General features: G+C 50.6%; 1 protein-coding gene across 2 annotated transcripts in view; it reads right to left on the bottom strand.

Moving 5' to 3' along the window:
• Window positions 1-659: 659 nt before the first annotated feature.
• Window positions 660-21863, bottom strand: part of LOC144177802 (uncharacterized) — a 40824-nt gene continuing 19620 nt past the window's right edge. For both annotated transcript variants that reach the window (XM_077705375.1, XM_077705376.1), the window contains 3 exons: window positions 9561-9852; window positions 6840-7023; window positions 660-1264 (listed from right to left, as the gene is read on the bottom strand). In XM_077705375.1, the coding sequence (XP_077561501.1) occupies window positions 810-1264; window positions 6840-7023; window positions 9561-9852 (931 nt within the window). In that variant the 3' untranslated portion in view covers window positions 660-809. The remainder of the gene's footprint in view (window positions 1265-6839; window positions 7024-9560; window positions 9853-21863) is intronic.

Here is a 21863-nt window from a genome sequence, read left to right as displayed (position 1 = left end):
TCGGAGAGTTTCCCCTACCGTATTATGCCGGGGCAGGAACAAATTTCGGATCTTTGGCTATGTAGTCACGAAAACACTGACATCCTGTTAAAAAGACGTGACCACATGCTTTATGCTAAAAATAAACCCAGTTATCCACTCCTAAGGCGGTTTTCCAATTGTGTTTTGCTCGCAGTTTATCACTCAAGCCGTATCCATCCTTAAAAGGCATTGGAAGTACATATCAGTGACAAATTTATGATATGGGGATGCGACTTGTCAAATGATACCTGCTAATGATAAAATTACACAATTTTCTCTTACCATAACACAACCCATATCTGTGTTGACCACATACCATATACTCATTTTTATAGCTGTGAACCACAGTGTCTTAAAGATCAAGCCTATTGTAGGGTAATAAACCAGGCCGAGTGCACCATCTCGAAGTGCTCCACTACATTTGCAGCATGCTTGACTATGGACTTGCGTCCAATGCAGTCGACTGACTCACCTCATGCTTTGTTCTTTCAATCAATATGTGCCTCAACTTACACTTCTGTACACCTGTAAAACCCCGTGTCTCCCATCTGCCTTAGCAGGTGTACCGAAGCTACACTGACGGCCCCAACATGCACGGCAGCCGGCTTCCCTGGCACCTTTTTCGTGTTGTATGGATGCTTCAACACAAAACGCTCTCGGTCGCCATTCAAATCAATTATATTTACATCTGCATGACAACGCGATTTCGGCGAGAATCCCAAGACACTGCCACAGCGTCGAACAAACACAGTGCCGTCCCTGCAGCCAAAGCAGCCGCATCGGGCACACTACGAATCGGCGAAGCCGGAGCTGACCACCCGCTTGAGCACCTCCATGAAGAGCGTCCGCTCCTGCTTCTCGGAGCGGAGCCGCAGTTCGCGCTCTTGACGCTCGATCTCGAAGCGCGCCTTCTCCAGGGCGAGCCGGTCCTCCTGCAGCTTGAGCTTGGCCCGCTCCAGGTCGAGCTCCTCGCGGCGAAGCTTGAGCTCCTTCTCCCGCACGCGCATTTCCTTGGCCTGGCGGGAAAGCAGGAACGACACCACCTGGCTGGGGAAGTCGGCCGGCTTGACGTCGCCCAGGGCCACGGAGGGCTCGTCAGGGCCCGAGTCATCTTCGGAGCCGACGCCGTTGTTGCTAGTCGGGGCAAAGGGCGACGGCTCGGCGAGGCGCTGCCGTTTGGTGGGGACGGCGTGCTCCTTCGATGACGACGACGTGCCGTTCTGCTCGGGCTCGTTACCACCGCCTGCGTTAGGAAGGCACCATCGCACATAAAGGTCAAAGGTTGCTGGTGGGATGCGAAGCATACAATCAATAGCGTAAAGCCACCTGTCATGAGAGGTCATCTCATAACTGGGAGAAGCTCACAGCTGCCCATCTGGCTATCGGTAAAACATGGTCACTAGCAGCATTACCACGGGCCTAACTGCCTGGGACACGCCACCAACACGACTCACGCGGACAGCGGCAGCACACAGAAGAAACCGACGGAACGTAGTCAGTGCCATGGATGCGCGTTAATTGATTGTGAGGTTTAACGCGCCCACGCTACACAGGCGATGAGGCGCGCCGTAGTGGAGTGCTCCGGATTGATTTTGACCACCTGGGGATCTTTAACGTGCGGCGAAGTCTCGAACACACGGGCGTTTTCGCTCTTTGCTTCCAGAAAAGCGGCCGCCGCGGCCGGAATGGATAAGGATGAGCGCCAGTCAGAATCTTGCACTCTTCGACGTGCTTTTTAACAAAAAACAGTCCAACGTATGCACTTCATGAAAAGAATGCTGTTCCTCGAGCGGTGGGCCCTGCTGTACGTCGGACCTCGAAGCGTGAAGTTAGGCCCGACGTCGGGCTGACAACCTTTAAGCAAACGAGTTATACACTGGAACGTATGGGAAGCTTCACGAATGAGGCTGGCTAACGGTGTTTTTACACAATTCAGCGTCCGTTCGCCACCTTCACTGCAAACAAGGCGGCGCAAAAACGTCGCCCGTCGACGCCGATTAGCATAGCGGCTAGCGTACGCTACGCTAGAGCTGGCAAGTACGGAAACCCGACCTCGTATGCGCGCGCGTGCATGGCGAAGAGGGCCACCTCTCCCCAGAACGATTGTGCGGGCTCGCCGAGGGGGGCCGCCCCTGAATGCAGTGGCGTAACTAGATGGGACGGCGCCAATGGCAAATATATTTTCGCGCCCCTCCTGACGATAATGATAGTAATTAAAGATATTACAATATCATTAATAACAGCTGTTGTAGAAGCCCTAAGTTCGGTGTTGCAGGGAAAAAAAGCCAAGAAAATGCCGAGTGCTCGTGAGCGCGTGCCTCGCGGCGACCGCAGAGTCCCGGCTCGCGCAGTGGGTTTAACAAAAAAATTCCAGCGCTGTCGTCACGCGCTGCCGTGCATGCATTTCTTGGTATGAGGAACACGAGGATATCGATGCATATGACGATAACTACTACAAGCACAGTGCAAATTAACGACGGAACATGCAAATAAACAATTCCAAACTTGTGCAAATGCATGGTGATGTGTCCTTCAAGGCTCACGAAGAAAGAAATTCTGAAGCTTTCCTATGGTTCAAGCCTTGAGCGACTTAGTGCAAGCTTGGCCAGTTGAGCTGGCGGAAGTCTACAATGCTGAGGATGACTCTGCATCCACCACTCGCCGCGAAGAAGACGACGACCTCTTCGATGCATATGACGACGATTACTAGCACCGCAACTGCGCAAATAAACAATTATACTGAAACTGTACTATGAGTGCGGCAATGGTCACCTAAACAGATTCACCATTTATGTCCTAAGCCTGAGTGTAAGCTTTCCTGAATTTTTAATATTAATGTAAGTGCAAACAATTCTAGGCACTACAGTTGGGCAACACGCCCGCAGCGCTGGACTTAATCTGGCAACAAAATCCCAATGCTGCCCGCGCGTCGCCTGCTAGTGGAAGTACTTTCCTAGTTTCAGTGACTCTAGTCTGTGCCCCTCGGCACGGCGTCCCTTGTGCGTCCCCCCTTTTCGTTCTTGTCTTCATCAGCGCAGTTCGTTCGTTACAATGTACCGACAAAGGCCGGAAGTGAGCTAGCCGCCGGAAGTGAGCTAGCCAAACTAGCACTCTCCAAAACAAATCCATACTAGCACTCTCTTCAACGGCGACTTTTGGCGCTGCGCCGCCCTGCTGCCCTCCCAAGTAGCGCCCGGGCAGTACCCCCCTGCCCCCCCTTTGTTACGCCACTGCCTGAATGCGCGCCTGCCCAGTCTGTTCCCGCGGTACCCGTCGACCCTATAGCGTAGCGTACGATAGGGTCGGCAGATAGGCTGGCGTACCCGGAACGCCAGCCTATTTGCCGCGGAATAATAACGCTTTACCTGTGCAGCATTGCGAGCGTTCATGCACTTCCGCTTCTCTTCGGTGAACTTCATTACTTCCACACGGTGGAAAACGGCGTGCCATGCGACAGGAGTGCCCGAAGGCCTAACATCTTTACTAGATTGTACATTTTGAGATACGCGCAAGCGAAGCGTGGGCGCTCGATTTCCATTCCCATTCATGCCCCGTCTGTTCCTGCGCCTTACGAGGGTTATGAGGCGCGCCACGCTGAACAGCCGCGCTGCTCTTAACCTTCCAAATGTGACGGCCTCAAGGTAATCGGAAAACTTGGGAAGAGTCCGGCTGCCCAATAGCCGACAACTGCCCCTCAGTCGCTTCGCTTAACGCGCCTGCGCGAAAAACCTTGAAATACGCGCGCCAAGTTGTCAATCAATCCTCCTGGAGTGAACGTAACTAAGTTGTTTGTAAAAGCGCTGAGCCACGTGCGGAGAGCCTTGCAATTTAGTATGGCTTTAGGGCTTCAGGTCGACAATATTGTGGAAAATATACCATTCACAGGTCCTTCCTGAGCGGCTTGTCCAAGCCGTTGCAAAAGATGATAATGGGAGCGAAAAAAAAAAAAAAAGGCCTCCGAGTGTCCAAATAAAGTGCGGCAAAAATTACCCTTGTGTAGCCTTCGCGGTAAGCCAACATAGCGGCTTAGATACGAGGAAAATCTGCAAATTTGTAGGAAAGCTCACGTAAGCTCGCAGATGCTGCGATCTAATGGATACGACGAGAAAAAAAAACTGTTGACGTCAGCCGATAAAAATAAGCGCGCACAGGATAAACAACTCTGCCTGTATACTAAACGTGAATTCCAAGAAATTATTTAAAAAATACAGTTTGCGTATATTCTCAGCGCTAATCGCGGACTTTCCACCCGCACCCCCCGCCAGCATCCGATAAGATCGCCAATACAACCCAGGAGACCGAAAGCAGGTACGCACGAGGACCAACAGCCTCCGTTCATTTGTTCGGGTGACAGCAGTTTTCCTTGTCACTAATCCGTGTATTTGTTGTCTACAAGCCCACCCTTTCCCAACATACCCCCAGCTTGTATGTCCCAAACGTCCCACCAGGTGTCGTGGGACAACGCTCACAGAATGAGAATTTGAACGAACTCTGCCCACGTCCGATATTTCCCACGAACACCTTAAGCTTCCAGCGTTTGAGATCTAGGAGGGCTGAAATATTATCGCGAGAGGAATTACGGGTGAAATTAGCCGTAGAGAAAAGCATCAAAGAAAAAACGACAAAAAACTAGCAACGAAGAAAGCAACCAATAAGAACAAATGGGAAAAATCTACGGGGTGAAAAAAGGAAGGAAAGAAGGATGTGAAGTATAGAGGGGAATAAAAACGATATAGGATTTGATGCTATTTGGGGACATGGCGCAGGACAGTTTTTTTATTGGCCTCCGGCGTTTCGGTGATGCTTGGATTACGAGCGTTTTCGGTGCCTTGTCGAACTGTTCCACTACCACCTCGTCACTATGCTCTCCACTCCGCGAGATGGTGCGGGACGCATAGGGTGCTAGGCTCCCGTTCATCACCCTTTCACTCCCCTTTTCCCAGCTTAATGGAACAAAAGAACCGGAAAGGAAAGGAGAACGAAAAGAGAAAGTAGGGAATGCAATGTTATCAAGAAAGACATGAAAGCACAACCAGAGATGTAAAGGAGCGGGATGAAATGTTGGCTGCACATAAAGGGGGAAAAAAGGAAAGAAGAGAGAAAACAGCAAAGGAATAGAATTAAAGGAACGGAAGGAAAAGAAAGGAAGGAAAAGGTCAAAGGATGAAAAAAGGAATGGCCCAGGAGCATTAAACTTTTATGACGATGACGTCCGGGCACCCCAAGCTCGAAAAAACGAGAGCTCTCGGAATAGCAGGAATACATTCGGCATGAAGGCAATAGGGGCCTGCACCGGGCAACTGTGCCTAAAAACATGAGATGGCATGCTTCTGGACCGCGTTTGATGAACGTGACAATTTTATATTCCGCTACAGCTTAAGAGCGACAACAGGAGTTGCCCCTGTGTCACTGCAGCCGGCTGTTCCTCTGCACAAAGAAAATACGTTATAATTACTGCGCGTTATTTTGACCATGGCAGTGGAGGAACACTGGTTCTTCAGTTGGCGGGCATGAAAGGAAAAAAGGTGTACGGTCTTTGCCAAAATTTTGTAGGGCGCTGCGGTTGCCGCGGTCGGCTGGTTGCGCGGTTAATGAGAGCGAGGGAACTTTTAATTCTTGCTTTCGTAGTGTGGCTGGCGCAACAAGTGCGTCGCGAAGTGTCCGCGCTGAGAAACAGACGGCGCGCCGCACTTGTCGCGCCAGCCTCTTCGAGCAAGAGCGGCAGTTTCCCTCGCTCTATTTAGCCGCGCAACCAGCCGACAGCGGCAACCGCAGCGCCCCTGCTGGGCCGCGCGCCTGCTCTGGCCACGGTCGCCGTGGCCTACAAAATTTTGACAAAGACTGTACTTGAGGTGCAGAATCATTTGAGACCCGCCGCGGTGGCTCAGTGGCTAAGGCGTTGCGCTGCTGAGAACAAGGTCGCGGGTTCGATTCCCGGCCGCGGCGGCCGCTTTTCTGATGGAGGCGAAAAGCAAAAACGCCCGTGTGTACGAGATTTCGGCGCACGTTAAAGATCCCCAGGTGGTCAAAATTAATCCGGAGCCCTCCACTACGGCGCGCCTCATCGCCTGCGTTGCGTCGGCGCGTTAAACCCCACAATCAATCAATCAATCAATCAATCAATCAGAATCATTTGAGGTCGTATGGGAGACACGTTCTGCGCGGTGCCGCTTCGGGTTGCGTGTGCGAGAGTGTGCCTTTTCGTTTCCTCAAATTTAGTAGTCGGGGGTTCTCTGCAGTACGGTTTCAGTTGTGGGGGTAAGGGAGGCGGATTCGAGGCAAATAAGATTGAAAGGCAGATGGGAATTCGCGAGGTTCTTATATATTCGATGGCGTTTGGATGTTCGATTAGAAACGACTAGAACAGTGCGGCTGTGGCCGAACTGCAACCCAGCACCGGCGTTAACAGTGGTATCCGGTGCGAATGGAGCACCTCCGCACTTATCAATTTCGTTTATCCGTGTTTCAGAACGCTGCCGGCCCTCTCTCTAGTTGCACGAAGCATGATACTTCCAAAGGCTTTCTGCTTCTTACGAAAGGCCGAATCTTTCGCACCACTGATAAGGAAGATCACAGGGAGCGGAGGTTGCATCGGCACTGACACGCACGCATGCGTCGCTGCGATGCATGTTAAGTTCTAAGATTCCCCGTCATGCTCCCACAAAGGCTCCAAGACGGAGGATTCCAGCAGTACTGCTTCGGCGTTCCGCGTGCTTACGACCCCTCATAAGCAGACCAAAGCGAACGTTATGTTCATAGAAACGTGCGTAGCACGGCACTATCGCGCAGCCTCCGATCGCGAAATGAATCCAACTCACCTTGCCGACTGGCGTACGAGTCGGCCTGGGAGTCCTCGTGCAGAATGACGCGAGGCCTGATCTTCTCCAGGTCGAACTCCTCATCATCTTCGTCGTCCTCGGCTGCTGCAGCAGCCGCGGTCACGAAGCCCCCGCCAATGCGGGTACTGTAGCCCCCCGCGCCGTCCTCGTACTGCTGGAGCACCTAAGAAAAAAAAACCGGGAGAGGAGGGGGAGCAAATCTTTGCTTCACTGTTTACTCCAATTAGAGTCTACTGAAGTGACAAGTCGCGGAAGCGACTTGTTGTCGCAGTATGCCAACTTTGAACCGAGTCAGCTTCGTAGTAAACACTGTCCAACACCGCTGTCGAACACCGCTGGGTTTCATGGTCCTACGGTACTCATGCACGCTTAAAGCAAAATTGGCTGTAGAACTTTAAGCCGATTGAACATGCTCCTGATCCTGTTAAAATACATTAACTCTGATTAGGTCAGCTACTCCCGGATACCCGGCTTTAACAAGCCATTCAGTGCCTCCCCCCCCCTCCCCCCCCCCCCCCCCCCCCCCCCCCCCCTCTCTCTCTCTCTCTCTCTCTCTCTCTCTCTCTCTCTCTCTCTCTCTCTCTCTCTCTCTCTCTCTCTCTCTCTCTCCCAGCACCTTGTGTATTCAAGGCAGAGAAGAAAGACCAATCAAGCTGAGTGCTTCAGCAGTGTGTCATGCATAGTACTGCTACCCTACTGGAAGGATGCAGGGACAGAATTTCGACAGTGACCCACACCGTGCCGTACATGCAGTGTAATGGGCAAACACGTAACGCGATTATTTTTGTAAAGTTGCGGAACCACCATGCAGACCACTGACCAGGGCAACATAAAAACAGTTTGGAGGAAAAACTGTCGCAACTACGAGTGCCATCTCGCCAGCCCTGAAAAGCATTGCGACAGAAGGTAATCTGATGCCGAACCTACCAGTTCTTCTGAAGATTTTTCATGTGGCAAAAAAAAAAAAAAAGAACATACGCGGTAATTATGTCAAACACCATTAGCTGAACTAATGCCACTTTGTCTGCACAAAACTTATCAAGGAGTAGCCAGTTTCACAATGCGTTTTCACTATACGCGCATGGAGCTAAAAATGCGAATTCGAAACATAACTCGTAGCTGTGGCGGGAGGGAGGCAAGCAGTGTGCTGTTTAAACTCTTCCTTTCTTAAGTTAGAAAACCGGGCATACTTTACTGGCACTTTTCATCCCGGAAAGTCGAACGGGGCGCACGCGAATGATGGATGAAAACCAGATGCACAACACGGACCGACCGTGCACGTCAGAAGCAAAAGCTTACACAAACACCGCGGCCGATGAGAGGAGAAGCGGGGGGAGGCAGCGTGCAGGTAACCTGGCCAAGAAGCACCGCAGGCGGTGGAGTAATTTATTTCCGTTCTTTAGCCCTGGCCGTACCACGGGGGCAAGGTCAAACTCAAGAATAATTCTTTGGCATCGCTTTCGCGAATTCCACGGTTATTCGCCACGTAAAGACGTCAAAGGAGAGCTCGCACGGTGGTACGACAGAGAAACAGCAAGGATATGCATCTAACAACGGGATACATAACGAGAGATCCGGGGGTACCGGAAGACAACGCATACCATGCGTTATGACGTCGGGATGGACCATAGGTAGCGATTGTCTCCGGGTCGCGGTGATAAACAGAATTCAAGCCACGCACGCACGCACATGCACACACACTGACGGGCTTGTTAGATTTAGCCAAAACGCCTAGCATACAAGATGTCAGAAGAAATGTTTGGCATCTCGAAAGTATTCGAAATAATGGTTCAAAAAAGGGTACAGTGTCGGCAATAAAAGGTTTTGCGAGCTCCAATAAAATTTCGCGGCAGACTTGTTGCGTAGAGAATGCTTCAGCTGTCAAACGGCGGCTGAAGTGGTAAGTAAAACCCTTGTCCATGAAATTTAAGCGCTTGGTCACTTCATTCAGTTTCTCCGCATTTCACCGAATGCCCCACACTGATTGTTTTAGTCGAATATACCGTCATCATACACATTAAATCAACGATGTCAGTCTGGAAACGAATTGGAACCACACGGTGATCATCCCTTCACACCGACACAGACGCAAAAACCCTCTGACGCACAAAACGACTCTTTGCGCAGCTCCAGTGACTGGGAATGATCTGTATAACGGCAGTTTAAAGTGGGCGAACAGCAAGACGACGTCCACATGAGTTTCAAAATGCACCGTCACGAAACCAAGCACGACAGCGCATTCGAGACCACCACTGGAGACCATCCTACGAGGCGGTGCCCCTAAACGTTTTATCGACTCCGTTCTGTTAACACAATACGCTCCATACCACCATAGACGCTGGCACCCAAGCACCTATTCCAGTACCTCGAACAGCTAGCTCTTCGACATGAAATAAGCGGAGGTAACTTAACACTGCCCTAGAGACCACTGCGGCCGATAACAAGAAACCCGAATGTTTCTCGCGTGGCTCTTCTAAGCGCCGGTCTGCTCGATCGTGCACAATACCCAGTCTCACCCATCTCTCCTGCCTTCCCTAAAGGACGTGCCGCGTTTTCTCCATCTTGAGCACCGCCTGCAGCACGGTACCGCAAACAGGGCATAAAGAAGGCCGTCGTCTCAATGCTGATGTACGTCTAACATGAGCATTGTTCACGGTACAGTATCTGGCCCAATTGCGGTTGATCGCAATTAACGTGTACCTGCTGCAGGAGCTGCTCCTTGACGGCGAACTCCTCCTTGGTGCAGAAGCGTTGCAGGCTCGGGTAGTCTCCCTTGATGAACTGGTCCAGCAACAGGATAGTCCGCTCACGACAACGCCTTGAGCTGATGATGAACAGGTGCTCCAGGTTCTTGGAGATGGAGGCCCAGGTTGTGGTGGGAGGGGTGTCCTTAAACGGGTTCAGGTTCACCACCTCCTGCAGCAGGCGGATGTCGTGCTGGCCAGAGAAGCGGATGGGCCGCTTCCGCTTGTCAGTCTCCTCGCCGTTGCCGCTGCGCGGGAAAATTTGAAAAACAACGCGAAAACTGAATGGGCGCTGCCGAGTTCCAATCGCGCACCGGGTATGAACCATGTGCGGGGAACCCTCTTTGACGAAAGCCTACATGCTCCGGGATAGCTAGCGGTCCACGGTTGTTTAGGCAGCCGTCTATGGCGGTATTTAAAGGGCCCTGAACCAATTTTGAACGTTGTCAATTCGCGCAATCCTAATGAAAACAGGAAACTCACTACAGGAGGGTCTTCGTCTATCGCTTGGTTCGCGTGTGTGACAGCCAGCACCGTGAAGGTCCCGAGATGCCGCAATTATGTAAAGCTCAAACTTCGCAAAATAATTACCACGCATAATTGGCAAAGTTAACATCTATTTATAATAGCGTAGGTAGAAATGGTTGGAGGAAATCGTCATCATTAGCCTGTATACACCCACTGCAGGGCAAAAGCCTCTCCCATAGACCTCAAATTATCCCAACCTGTGCTAACTGCGACCAATTTTGAAACTAAATACCCATAATAAACAATAAAAAAATCATTAACGAAATCAAATCTTATATACCACTTTTACAAAACCAAACCAAACCAAACCGAAAAGCTAAAAAAAAAATCGCGCAAAGCACCAACCGCGTAACGGCTTGCATGTGCAGAAAACCCTCAAAACGAACCTAAACATGGAATAAAAGCGCCAATCGTTCTACACCTTGCCCTCTACAGAAAAATGCTTTCGCGAAGTTAACGCATGTAATTATAATAGTGTTAATAGAAAGAATTGGCTATACAGCGTCGAGGACAAAAGTCGATGAAAACGGCTTGTGCCTGCACAAAAATGCCTAACTGGTAAATTTAAGACGTATAATCGTTGTACTAGTGTGAACAAAAACAATTGGTCGACGGCAATTTATTAAAAACCTGAAATAAATGAAATAAAAAATTACTAACAAAATAGAAAATGTGTTCAGGTTCTGCTCTCAAGAAGAGAACAAAAACAAAAATGCCAGACAAGACACGTAATCGTTACACAGAGACAATTGGTCGAACGCAATCTGAAAAAAAAAAAACTGAAACAATTAAATAAAAATAAAAATTCAATAAAAGAAATGAAAACATTTGTTTACACCACCGCCACAACACCAAGACAAGAACCCGCGAGAACGAACTGAACGGCTTGCATCTGCACAATATGCCTAATTGGCGAAATGTACTCGTAAGAGTGGTCGGCGAGCGAAAAAAAAATTGTACTTTATTTAAAAAAAGAAACACGTAGATGGCGTTAGTGGTTTTCCACAGAACGAACAAGCACGCGTAAAAATTTGGTCCGAACCTATCAACCCGGGTGATCAGCCACAGAATGCTACGCATTAAAATATCTACCAAGTACAAGCGGAAGGGTTATTTCATTTGGTACCCGACACGAGCAAAGGCGAAGTCACTAGAATACAATTCGCGATGCGCCCAATTCTGCTGCCTTCCGTTGTAACACGAGCGTGGGCTTAAGAAAAGGCACATTCCTTCTATAACCAGCACACAATAGATGCGAGGTTAGCCTTGTTCCCTCATTCACGAGCCCAGTTATGCCGCATACTAGGCTTCGCTCTGATAGAAAGGAACACCATTAGCCAGTGGCCACGTGAAGACACGTTCACGCTCGCGATCCAACCGGCAACGCTTTCAGAGTTCTCCGTTCATTGACCTTCCCCAATCCCCCGAAATGCCACCCAAGACAAGACTTGCAACAATCGGTCACGAATCGGTCAGCCGGAAGCGCCACGTCAGCCTTAACTCGCCCCCATCCCCGGTACTACGAAGACTAGCAGAAATCGGTCATGAATAGGGCAATCAGGAGCGCCACGTCATTCTAACTCACACACCTATAGTACTGCACCAAGATGGACATCATGGGTGGGGATGAATAAAATGCAGCCGCATAGTCCCAACGATGCCGTCAACCCGATCACCGTAAAAGGGGCGATGCAACGAGACGTACCTTCTCCGGGCGCCTTTGAGGACCGCCTCGAGCGCCGCGGCTACTTCAGCTGCGGAGGGCATGCTGGCTGCGACTCTTGGCAGGAGATGAGTGACAATGGCCAGCGAAGGCGGCAGGCCGGTCGTGGCCCCTCGGACTGCGGCGGTAGAGGTCGCGAATGGAACGCCACCGTGGCGCCACGCGAGGTGCCACGAGACGATACGACGGCGCCGCGATCCCACGTGGCGACGGCCCCTTCGTCGTCTTCGGATCATGCTGGCCCCGCTGCGGGCCCAAGAGTGCGGTGGGCGAGCTCTGGCCTGGGATCCGGCGGCTGGAAAGCTCCCGACGGTAGGTGAGGGTCGGCAGCTTCTGGGAAGTAGGAGGACCCTGAGCGCTGCATCCATGACCGACGATACTCTAGAAGGGAACTGCTTGTTCGGACGAGGGGATCAGGCTTTTTATACTGTTTGCCCCACGAGCAATGACGGGGACGAAGTTGGCGCGAGGTGCATCATCAGCCATTCATTACTCTCCACGTTTCCACTTCTTTGTTCTCTTCTCTGCTTCTTTTCTTCAGTGCACTCTTCCTGGCCAATTCCCCTGAGTGGACACGTTTCACCATCGCACTGGCACCACCTCACCACCTGTCAGTGGCGCCGCCACTTCGACACCCATCGTTTCAGGACATCATTGCCACCACAATCATCATCACCATCGTGTAACACGCCACCACATTTTTTTCTTCTTTCTCGTATGCCCTCCGCGGCACGAGCTCTTAACAGTACGATGGTCTCACGGAGCTCTGAACAGGTCTTCCTCTGAGCGCAACTGATTTCAATCCGATGAGGTCGCGTTTTGGGGAATGACAGAAATATCAAACGAAGGGCTGATAAACAAAACGGAACTCGGGCTGTTGTTCCAGAAAGTTTGCCGACGGTGGCAGCGCAAATTTCTCCCGGTAAGGAAATACATGTTAAAGCGCGTGTACGTTCACTGTGTTTTTTCAGGCGCAAGCCTTAGAATTAGATCGCTATGCTTCATGGAACGCGCGGGGCACAAACCATCGCTGTGAGTGGCACAGAATCGCAAAAAAAAAAAAAAAAAAAGGAGGCTACGTGTTGCAGCGAGCGTGAGCCGGGAAAAGGGCAGATCAACAGAATTTCCAACTGGGCCTCGCAGTTACATCCTTACAGAGTTATGAGCATCCCCGAAATTTTTCTACGCGAGGTAAACCTTGGCCTACCCCAGCCGCAGGTTTTGCAATGCAAGTTTCCAGCACTAATGGATCAACCCTGATCGTCAATCACCGTCATCTTGGCGCGATTGGCCACGCTGAACCACATGTCGTTCCCAGATGGATACAAGCCCGGCACTACCGGGGCGATACAAAACATCAATTAAACCAACCTAAATGATACCAAACCCTCCTATTTGCGAAAGAAATGCGTTGAATTGACCTAAGAGACCATTTACAAAAAAAAAAAAAATCCTGCGTCTTCAAAAAAAAAAAAAAATTAGCAGTGGCTTAGCTCGGCTATGCCAGGATATACGTAGCGTGAATTAAGGTTCAGCTGGTTATTCTTAGCTTTCCTGGTTGTCCAGGATTAGCTTGATTATCGTGCTTACTGCTGCTTCAATGACACACACACGGTACACGCATTATGTGACGCATGTATATTTATCAAGCGGCTCCGGCGCAGCGTCACCAATCGCCCCAGAGCTAAGCTAGTTCCACACGCGCACGCCGGTGTTGCTGCGACGCACGAGCCATCGGTTGCACACCCGGCCACCCCTTGCACGATCATCAAGTGGACCGTGCCACCACGTGCCGCGCTTGCGCAGCAAGGCTCTCCAGGAGCCACGCGAAACTGCTCAACCTCGGCCAGTGTAGCTCACGCTACAAAAATTGTTGGAATTGCTGGTGCTCGAACCCAGCCCGCTGACATCAAAATTCGTGTCTGTGCATACCTATACACTAATCAGGTCGGTTGCTCACGAGAAAAGGAGGGTTCCACGCGGACAGGCAGATGGCGCTAGTGCGCACAGGAAGTTACCGGAAGTGCCGCTCTTGTACCTCTAGAAACAAAATGTCGCTCACCCCTATAGGTTTATACATAATGCCTGCGATGGTGAGGATGATGATGATAATGGAGGTGGTGGCGAAGACGACGACGATGAACGACCTTTATTGATAGAATAAAGACTTGCATAGGCCGGTTATTAAAGGGTACAATGGAAGGGACGGGTGCGGAAAGGGAGGATCCTTCGGTGCAAAGCGGTAGAATCAGCTGAATACATGACAGAGCTCTTTGCGGGTATACGGGAGCCGAGCAGAGAGAGAAGGTCAGCCCCACAAGCTGTTGCCAGAATTGTGAGAGCAGTTTCAACTGATGAGGAAATTCTGCATCGCGGTAACAGTTAAAGGCGCCATAATGGGTGGTTTATTTGGATCATTATTAGCTAAGTCGCATCTACCTTTTCTTCTTTTCTTTTGTACGTTAAATTGTACGCATCTTCGGTCTTAGCCCTGGCTAATCGCCCGTGGATGCGTGCATTACCCGTTGACGGCATCATAATCATAGTCGTCGTCGTAATTGCAGAGAACGCGAAGGCCCAGAACTTCATCTAACTACTGACGTGGGCGCTCGCAGCACGTTTAATCCCTTCATCTTCCCCTGTCCCTCATCTCTCTCCAAACCTGGCGTTCGAGCGCTCGCGTCAGCGGTTCAGAAGAAGTTTCAGGCCTTCGCATTATCTCCACTGATGATTATGATTATGATGATGCGTACGAGTCGCACTCCTCGCTAGATAAGAGCGCACATAAACAAGTAGCATCTAAATGCCAAACTTTCTAGACTTGACGAGCGAAAATCCTTCGGTTTGGAATTTCGAACTAAAGTGGAGCTCCGAGAGAGAAATCAGCTAGACTACCTGCCATCTCTTGATTCCCAAAATACATGCCCTGCCTCGAATAACTCCTACCATCATTGTCCACGCTGTATTTGTCGACGCGGGGTGGGCAAAAACCTACATCATTCCGCCAGCTGATGAGGCGTGAAACGTCACACACAAAGGGAAAAGGCACGTGATGTTCCTAAAAGTGGAAAGCAGGCGCCCAGAAGCTTCGCGCGAGCTGTGCACGCAATGGGGGGAGTCACATAGGAGGCGGCACTATCCGCGCAGCAACAGCTGCCGCGGCGCGAGATGCAACAAGGAGCGCCACACGAAGAAACGGGAGGCTCGTGCACGCAGCGCCAGTGACCCCAAGCTGCAGGCAACTACTGTTTACACAGACGCGCTTGGAACAAGGAGGCACGGGAGGCCACCGTTGCAGTGGTCGCACCCATAGGCGTGCGCACAGGGTGGGCGCCCCCTCTTAATCATCTTAGGGAGGCCGCCAAATTTGCCCCATACCTTGCCGATGGTACACATGAAAGTTGTATCTGTTGGAATTCTGTCACATTGAAATAAAAAAAATGATGAACTATTCCTCGTCTTTGCACTTCGTTCGGACCGCTAGGCCTTTGGTGGGAAGAGGTCGGGAGTTCCTGGGGGGGAGTGGGGGGATGCTGCGGTAAGACTTCGCCCCCTCTAATCGGGAACCCTGCACACGCCTATGGTCACTCCCTCTGGATCGCACAGAGGGTCACAGGCCTACAAATATCACGAGCCTGCGAGCACACGTCTAGAGGTCCATGCCCTGTGGATGGCGACACTCATGGTACGCACCAATGTGGCGTGCTGACTGCGGACGGCGCGACAAAAAATCACCATAACATGTGACAACACAGAGACCATCAAACGGCGCCAAGGACCAGTCATCGATGGTTCACTGTGCCACCTCATGAAGGAGTGCAGAGCACTAGAAAACGAACCCAACGTACAGGTATATATGCATCGACTGGGTGCCGGGACACGCGGGCAGCCTCGGAAACGACGTGGCTCACGTGATGGCTAGCGCGCAAAATTCTACGCTCAACTCGCTTCCCGACCGCCCGGTTCCACCACTGATTGAGGTCGAACCAGCTAGCCTGGATGAACGCGGAAAAACAAACGAAGAACGGAAAACCTACGAGACATGACTCAAGAAATGAACACCCTTTCCAAAAGGCTTACCCAGAGGGGCAAAGTTCTAACCCACAAGACCCGAACAGGAGCCTCCCTGACTGAGGATGTGCTGCACAAGCGGCGCTTCTACGTAAAGTGGCGGCACGCAATGACCGCGACACTAGATCCAACGTGTCACTAGATCCAACGAGTCAGTACATCCATTCTGGATCTCTTGACTCTCCTAACTCGGGTATCACGTGAGCTAGTGGATCTCCTGACTCGTTAGATCTAATGACTCGTTGGATGCAGTGACCAGAAGCGCCACCGACCCACCGTACCCCTGCCCGTACTTCGAAAACTCCACAGTTTACGTAGCTTTTCGATTTGAAATAGAAACATTCAAACTCAATGCTTTTTTGTTATTTTTCCCCTGTTATAGCTTGGTGGCACGCGCTTATGGTCACTATATCCAACAGATAATTAGATCCAATGAGTCAGGAGATCCACTAGGTCACGTGATGCCCGAGTCAGAAGATCCAACGAGTCAGGAGATCCAACCGAGTCACTAGATCCAAGGAGTCAATGAATCCAAAGAGTCATCACATCCATCCACGTCACTAGATCCAACGCGTCACTAGATCCAACGAGTCGTTAGATCTAACGGGAAGAACCGCGCGTGCTTGTCTTTCTTGGGGTTGGGTGCTCATTGTGTTTATCGGTTTGATTTTGTTATCGGTTTGATTTTGTCACTAGATCCAACGCGTCAATAGATCCAAAGGGTCAGTACATCCAACCGAGCCACTAGATCCAACGCGTCACTAGATACAACGAGTCAGTTGATCCACGAATGGATGTAATGACTCGTTGGATTTACTGACGCGTTTGATCTAGTGACTCGGAATCTTACGGGAAGGGCTTCTGATTGAACGAGCCCGTTTAATAAGAAAGTCAAGCAGGACATTCTACCCCTCCTGTCGGATTTTGGGGGCCTCCGCCAACTCCGGGCCCGACACGCCACACAAGTGCCATCATACGAATAGTTGACGAAGCCCAGGAATCCCAGTCATGCCAAGGAGACGTTACTCTCGCTGTGGGAGTTGGAAAAAGAATCAGGCGTAGCATGAAGGGCCTAGAGGAGGCCTGGGTCCCCTCCCATACAACCCCTCCCTTCTTAGGCCACTGGCCGCTCCTTTTCCAGTGAAGATTTATATATGCATACTTTCGCTCCACTTTTATTCGGAGGTAGGCGCACACCCTTTCCTCCGGAAGTTTTCGTGTCAGCTATCACTGCAAAAGGAAGTTGCCTTCTGCGGCAGAGGTGTACAGCTTGGCTGCAAAGGTCCTTTGTCTTTGAAGCACGAAGCTCCGTAGCGCGAGGCGTAAACGAGTACCACGGTGTTTTTTAGTACGAGTTACGTGCTAGCGCGAGGCGTAACCGAGTTCCCCGGTGTTTTAGTAGCGTGACTACATAAAACGACGATTACGACGACCGACAGGAGACGCCAACAGCCCCAGCCTCTAAGGGGGGCTTTGCCTCTAAAACAGAAACGAAACAAGAATTCCGCAATTTGCCTTCCATAGACAAATCTGTCATCCATTGTCTGTCACAAAACTACAAAAACAACAAAATCAAGATAAAAACTGAATATGTTGTAACGAAATCTGAATGATGTAACTCATCCAGGGCCCTCGCGCGATTAGCTAAAAAGAAAAGGAATGAAGCACCGAAATCACACAGTGTATATATTAAAGCACCCTCTCGCTATTATTAAAACAAAAACAAAAAGAAAATATAGGCAGTAGGAAACTGAGAAAAGCAAAAAATAAACGAAGAAAACGGCGCTGTTTGGGTACACGCGTCCCTTTAATGCCACCAAAGAAACGTAAGGTTGGCGAAACAGAGAAGCGACGTAAGAACGCTTGCGCCGTACCTATTGTTTCTGTAGCTTTGTTTTGGATGCCCATTCTTTTGCATCTCACGGTCATAACAAGAGCCTTAATCTTAACTTAATCACTATTCAAGAAAGTAATTTTACCTGTGCCTCATCATTCGCAATCGAAACAACCATGAATGAGGCTTACAATGAACACTACAAAAACTGGCAACCCAACGGGAAGTCTTCGACCACCTGATCCCTTACCTGGAGACAACCTTATCCAGCGGCTGTAGCTCGGACTGCTGTATTAATAGAGAGTTTTAGCATTCCTTGTGCTCCGTACGTTCTGTGCGTACCGTATGCACCGGGACCCGACTGGGCACTTGCGCATTCGTTCCGTTGGGGTTCGGCCCTCCTTGCCGTGCCCGTGCACGCAGGCGCAGTCCGGTCCCGGTACGAACGGTACATACGGAATGTACGGAACACATGGAATACTAAAACATTAATGACTGATGTGCCTGGACTGACTTGGCCCTATCTTTTATTCTTTCTTCTCACTTTCTCTATCTATTTAACACTGTGCTGCATCCTTTCGCTCCCCTCTACCTCCCCTCCGCCGCACTGGGTTGTATTAGAACCACTAAATAAGCTAGGCTTAAAGGAGTACTGACACGAAATCTCAAAGCTGAGATAACTATGTAAAACGCTTCCTTTTTATCAGGAGATATCTCCCACTCCCAGCAAGTTTCAACAGCAACCGTTCAGCGAAACATATTTAAAATCCATTTTAATCTTCGCCCGCACGAGAAAGCCCAGAGAGGGAAGACGTGACATCATCTGCTACGTGCCCCAAACTGCCGACGTCGGGGCTCCCGTGACGAAGCCGACGCGCTGGCTGTGGTTGGCGCGCGCTGCTCGGGAGTGTGTACACGTCATGGTTTTGGGCATGACGTCATGCTGCCCGGGCCTGTGGGGACGGCGAAGACCTCGGCCGGTCTGGGCGCGCGCGTGCGCTCGCTCGCGCGCGCTTCCAGAGAGGCAGCGATACGGCAAGAATGGTGACGCCATGTGATACATGCTGTCATGGCGGCCGCTCGGCATTTTTTTGTCGAAACGGAAACTGGCACGAATAAACGACGCCGTAAATGAATGTTTACGCTGCGCTCGACCGTCTAATCTGTCATTCTATGATTAGTGGGCTGGTAGGCACGCATAGCAGCGAGAAAAACGTAACATAAAAATTTCGTGTCAGTACTCCTTTAAAAGTAACGACACTGACGCACGGCGGCAGCCATTTTGGTGCCTGACGACGGGGTGGCCAGCTTTATGCGCCCTATCGTGGCTGACATTGACGGGCGGTATTGGTCCGGGCGCCGCATGGCAACCATGACAGCTGTGTTTACTTTTCGAAGATTTAGAGACAGCGCGCTGGTGCGATAGGGTCAGGCTCGGTTACGCTAGCGAAGCTTATTTATTGGCTTTAGGTTACGCTGAGCCACTAATTAAGCTGCGCTTTTAAAGTGGCTGTAGGTTACACTACGTCACTGTCGTTCTTTCCCAGCCGGAAGCGGTGCAGGCGTTTTCCACCTACCCGCCGGTAGAAACAGCTTACTACAGAGCAGCACGGCATAGCTACTCTGTCTCGGGGCTTGAAAACTCACTCTCAACGTGTCATACAGCCGCACTGCGCCCCGAAAATCACGACTTATCCAAGAGCGCACACGCCGCAACACAGAGGCACCAAAATGTCAGTGCCCATGGGTCTTCCCGGGGTAAACAAATGTCACGTGACGCGGTACGACCAATGGCTGCTGTCGGCGGCATAGAACAATGACAGAAAAGAGTGCCGATACTCTGAAACCTCATCTAGTGACTCTAGGTTGTATGCAGGTGAGCTCCCTGCCGAGCTCGAAAACATCCACAGTGTACTTCCTTTCCTTTTCCCACAAACCGCGAACAACAAACTGCAAGCGCTATCTATTGGGAACACCAAAGGTCATTTTTTTGTTTTTGGCATTTTAACCTGTGAAGTTCAAACGGGAAGTTATGTAGACAGTACAGAACCGTAACTATCCCTTGTAAGTTTCTATATGAACTGGACTCTTACAATTCGCTGCGTCATCCCCCCAAGATCACGTGCGATCAAGCCAAGCACTGAAGGAGGTCCCTTGCTTTGTTCCTGCAATATCATAAAGTATAACTGCTGCAATCGACGATCGATAGCATCAACCGAAAATGGGCGAAAAAGTCCATTGGATCTGTCGCGTTAGCCAACAACTTGTTCGGCAGTTCCTGTTCCTGCCACGTTCAGAACTGTCATATCTATCTACTTTTTGTAACTCTGCTGAATTGGTATTGCTTGTTTATTTTTCTTTCCCCACACCTCTGTATAATGTTTTGGCCTTGAGAATAGATATATAAACTGGCTGATCCCAGTTCTCGGGACTGCGAAAGTATACGTCTAACGTCGACGCCAGAGAGTCGCTCAGTTACCTCGCGGGCGGCACAGTAGCAGTCCCGGAACTCAATACGGTGACGCCCAACTATAAGACACCAAAAATATGTAATAGGTTGGCTGCAGCACATGCTCGTCCCTTTCTGTACACCACCACGTTCGGGGGCACCTTGAGACGTACGGGAACCTCGCACGGTCACGCCTTCTCCTCAACCAAAGTATCAACTCCACGAAAACAAATTCCAGAAAGAAAGCGCCTAGTTATGCCGATTGCGCTAGTGGAGCCACGTTCGGGATCTACAAAGTCGCTCCTTGGCTAAAAGGGGAATTCCCGGAATCGCGCGCGCCGTGTAAAGGCGCAGCGGCAGCGCTGTTCCTGTCGTATATACACAATTTCCGGTTGACGCGCTCCAGCGCGTGCTCCAACTGATAATCACCTCGCTGCTATATTTATACGACGATACACGCACGCGCGCGCGCGTGCGGGCGTCCAGAAGACGTCACTCGGCAGCCGGAGGAAGGGGGCGTGGTGTCGTCCAGAGGTGAGGCCATGCCTCAGCGTTATACCGACAACGCGACTTCTTCATAGCTTTTGCGTGATCGTCGACGCGACTTCATGCCCACGCGCTCGAGACAAAGACGGTGCAATCAAAATAAGAGGCGGCGGGCTGTTTGTGCGCTGTCCGTTCGCTACCCGCGCACACACCCACGGATTGCCGCAGCATAGCCGCGGTTTGCGTGGCGGTCGTACATACACAGTTGGGAATTGTGCCAAGCTTGAGAACGACATGGCGCACGGACCGGCAACCCGGTAATTTACTCGGCACGGCAGCAGCATGGGCTCGGAAATTAAGAGATGGTGACGCGGCCGACATGAGTGGACGCCCGCGTCAGCGAACGATCGCCGGGACGTTCGGCTGTCTTTGAATCTGTGGTGGCAAGACTATATAGTTGACGCGTCCACGATGAAAACGAGAAGACGGGCTTTCTGCTGTACACGCGCGAGCTCTCGTGAAACACGACCTGTCCTTAGCTTTTTGCCATTGTCTGTTTCGTTGAAGAACAGGCCGTAACATTAATTTCAGCGGTACCAGCTATCGAACATACGTCGAGTGCAGTAATGCCAATAATCAAAATACACATTTCGAAAGACTATAATGGGCGGACTTGAGTTGTAGAGAGCAATCAGAAAATGTCATTGGCAATCTGAAGTCACCGTACGCGATGCTTTGCTAGCAGTATTACGGAGCAAGGCTAATGACAACGTAAAGGAAATTAAATATTTCATGCCGCAGAAGTCACGCGTCGTATTTGCGCAGAAGACGCCTTAAAAAAGAAAAGAAATCCTATGCACGCTCTCAGTTGAAAAATCTGTAAACCTACATATACCCAAAGAATCATGTGCGCTTCCACCGCTTAGATGATGAAAGTTTGCCAGTGTGGACCGATGTAACGACGTGGTCCAAAGACTAGAGGAGCCCTCTTAGAATGCCAATCCGTACGCCATTCCGACAGGAACGTCTCGAGACGGAAATTCAGAGACAGAAAAGAAACCGTGCAGCCGTAGCTTCGTTCCAGCGTATATGTGTCTTCTAACAAGTAATTTCCGATAAAGCTTGCCTTACAAGTCACAACGCACAGTTCTGGTAGCGCTGCCAAGAA

The sequence above is a fragment of the Haemaphysalis longicornis genome, unplaced genomic scaffold, assembly GCF_048455015.1.
Source record: "Haemaphysalis longicornis isolate Haplotype H1 unplaced genomic scaffold, Haemaphysalis longicornis Haplotype H1 scaffold_31, whole genome shotgun sequence".
Lineage (NCBI taxonomy): Eukaryota > Metazoa > Arthropoda > Arachnida > Ixodida > Ixodidae > Haemaphysalis > Haemaphysalis longicornis.
The sequence above is the reverse complement of the archived record's forward strand: the minus strand, read 5'-3'. Positions and strand labels throughout refer to the sequence as shown.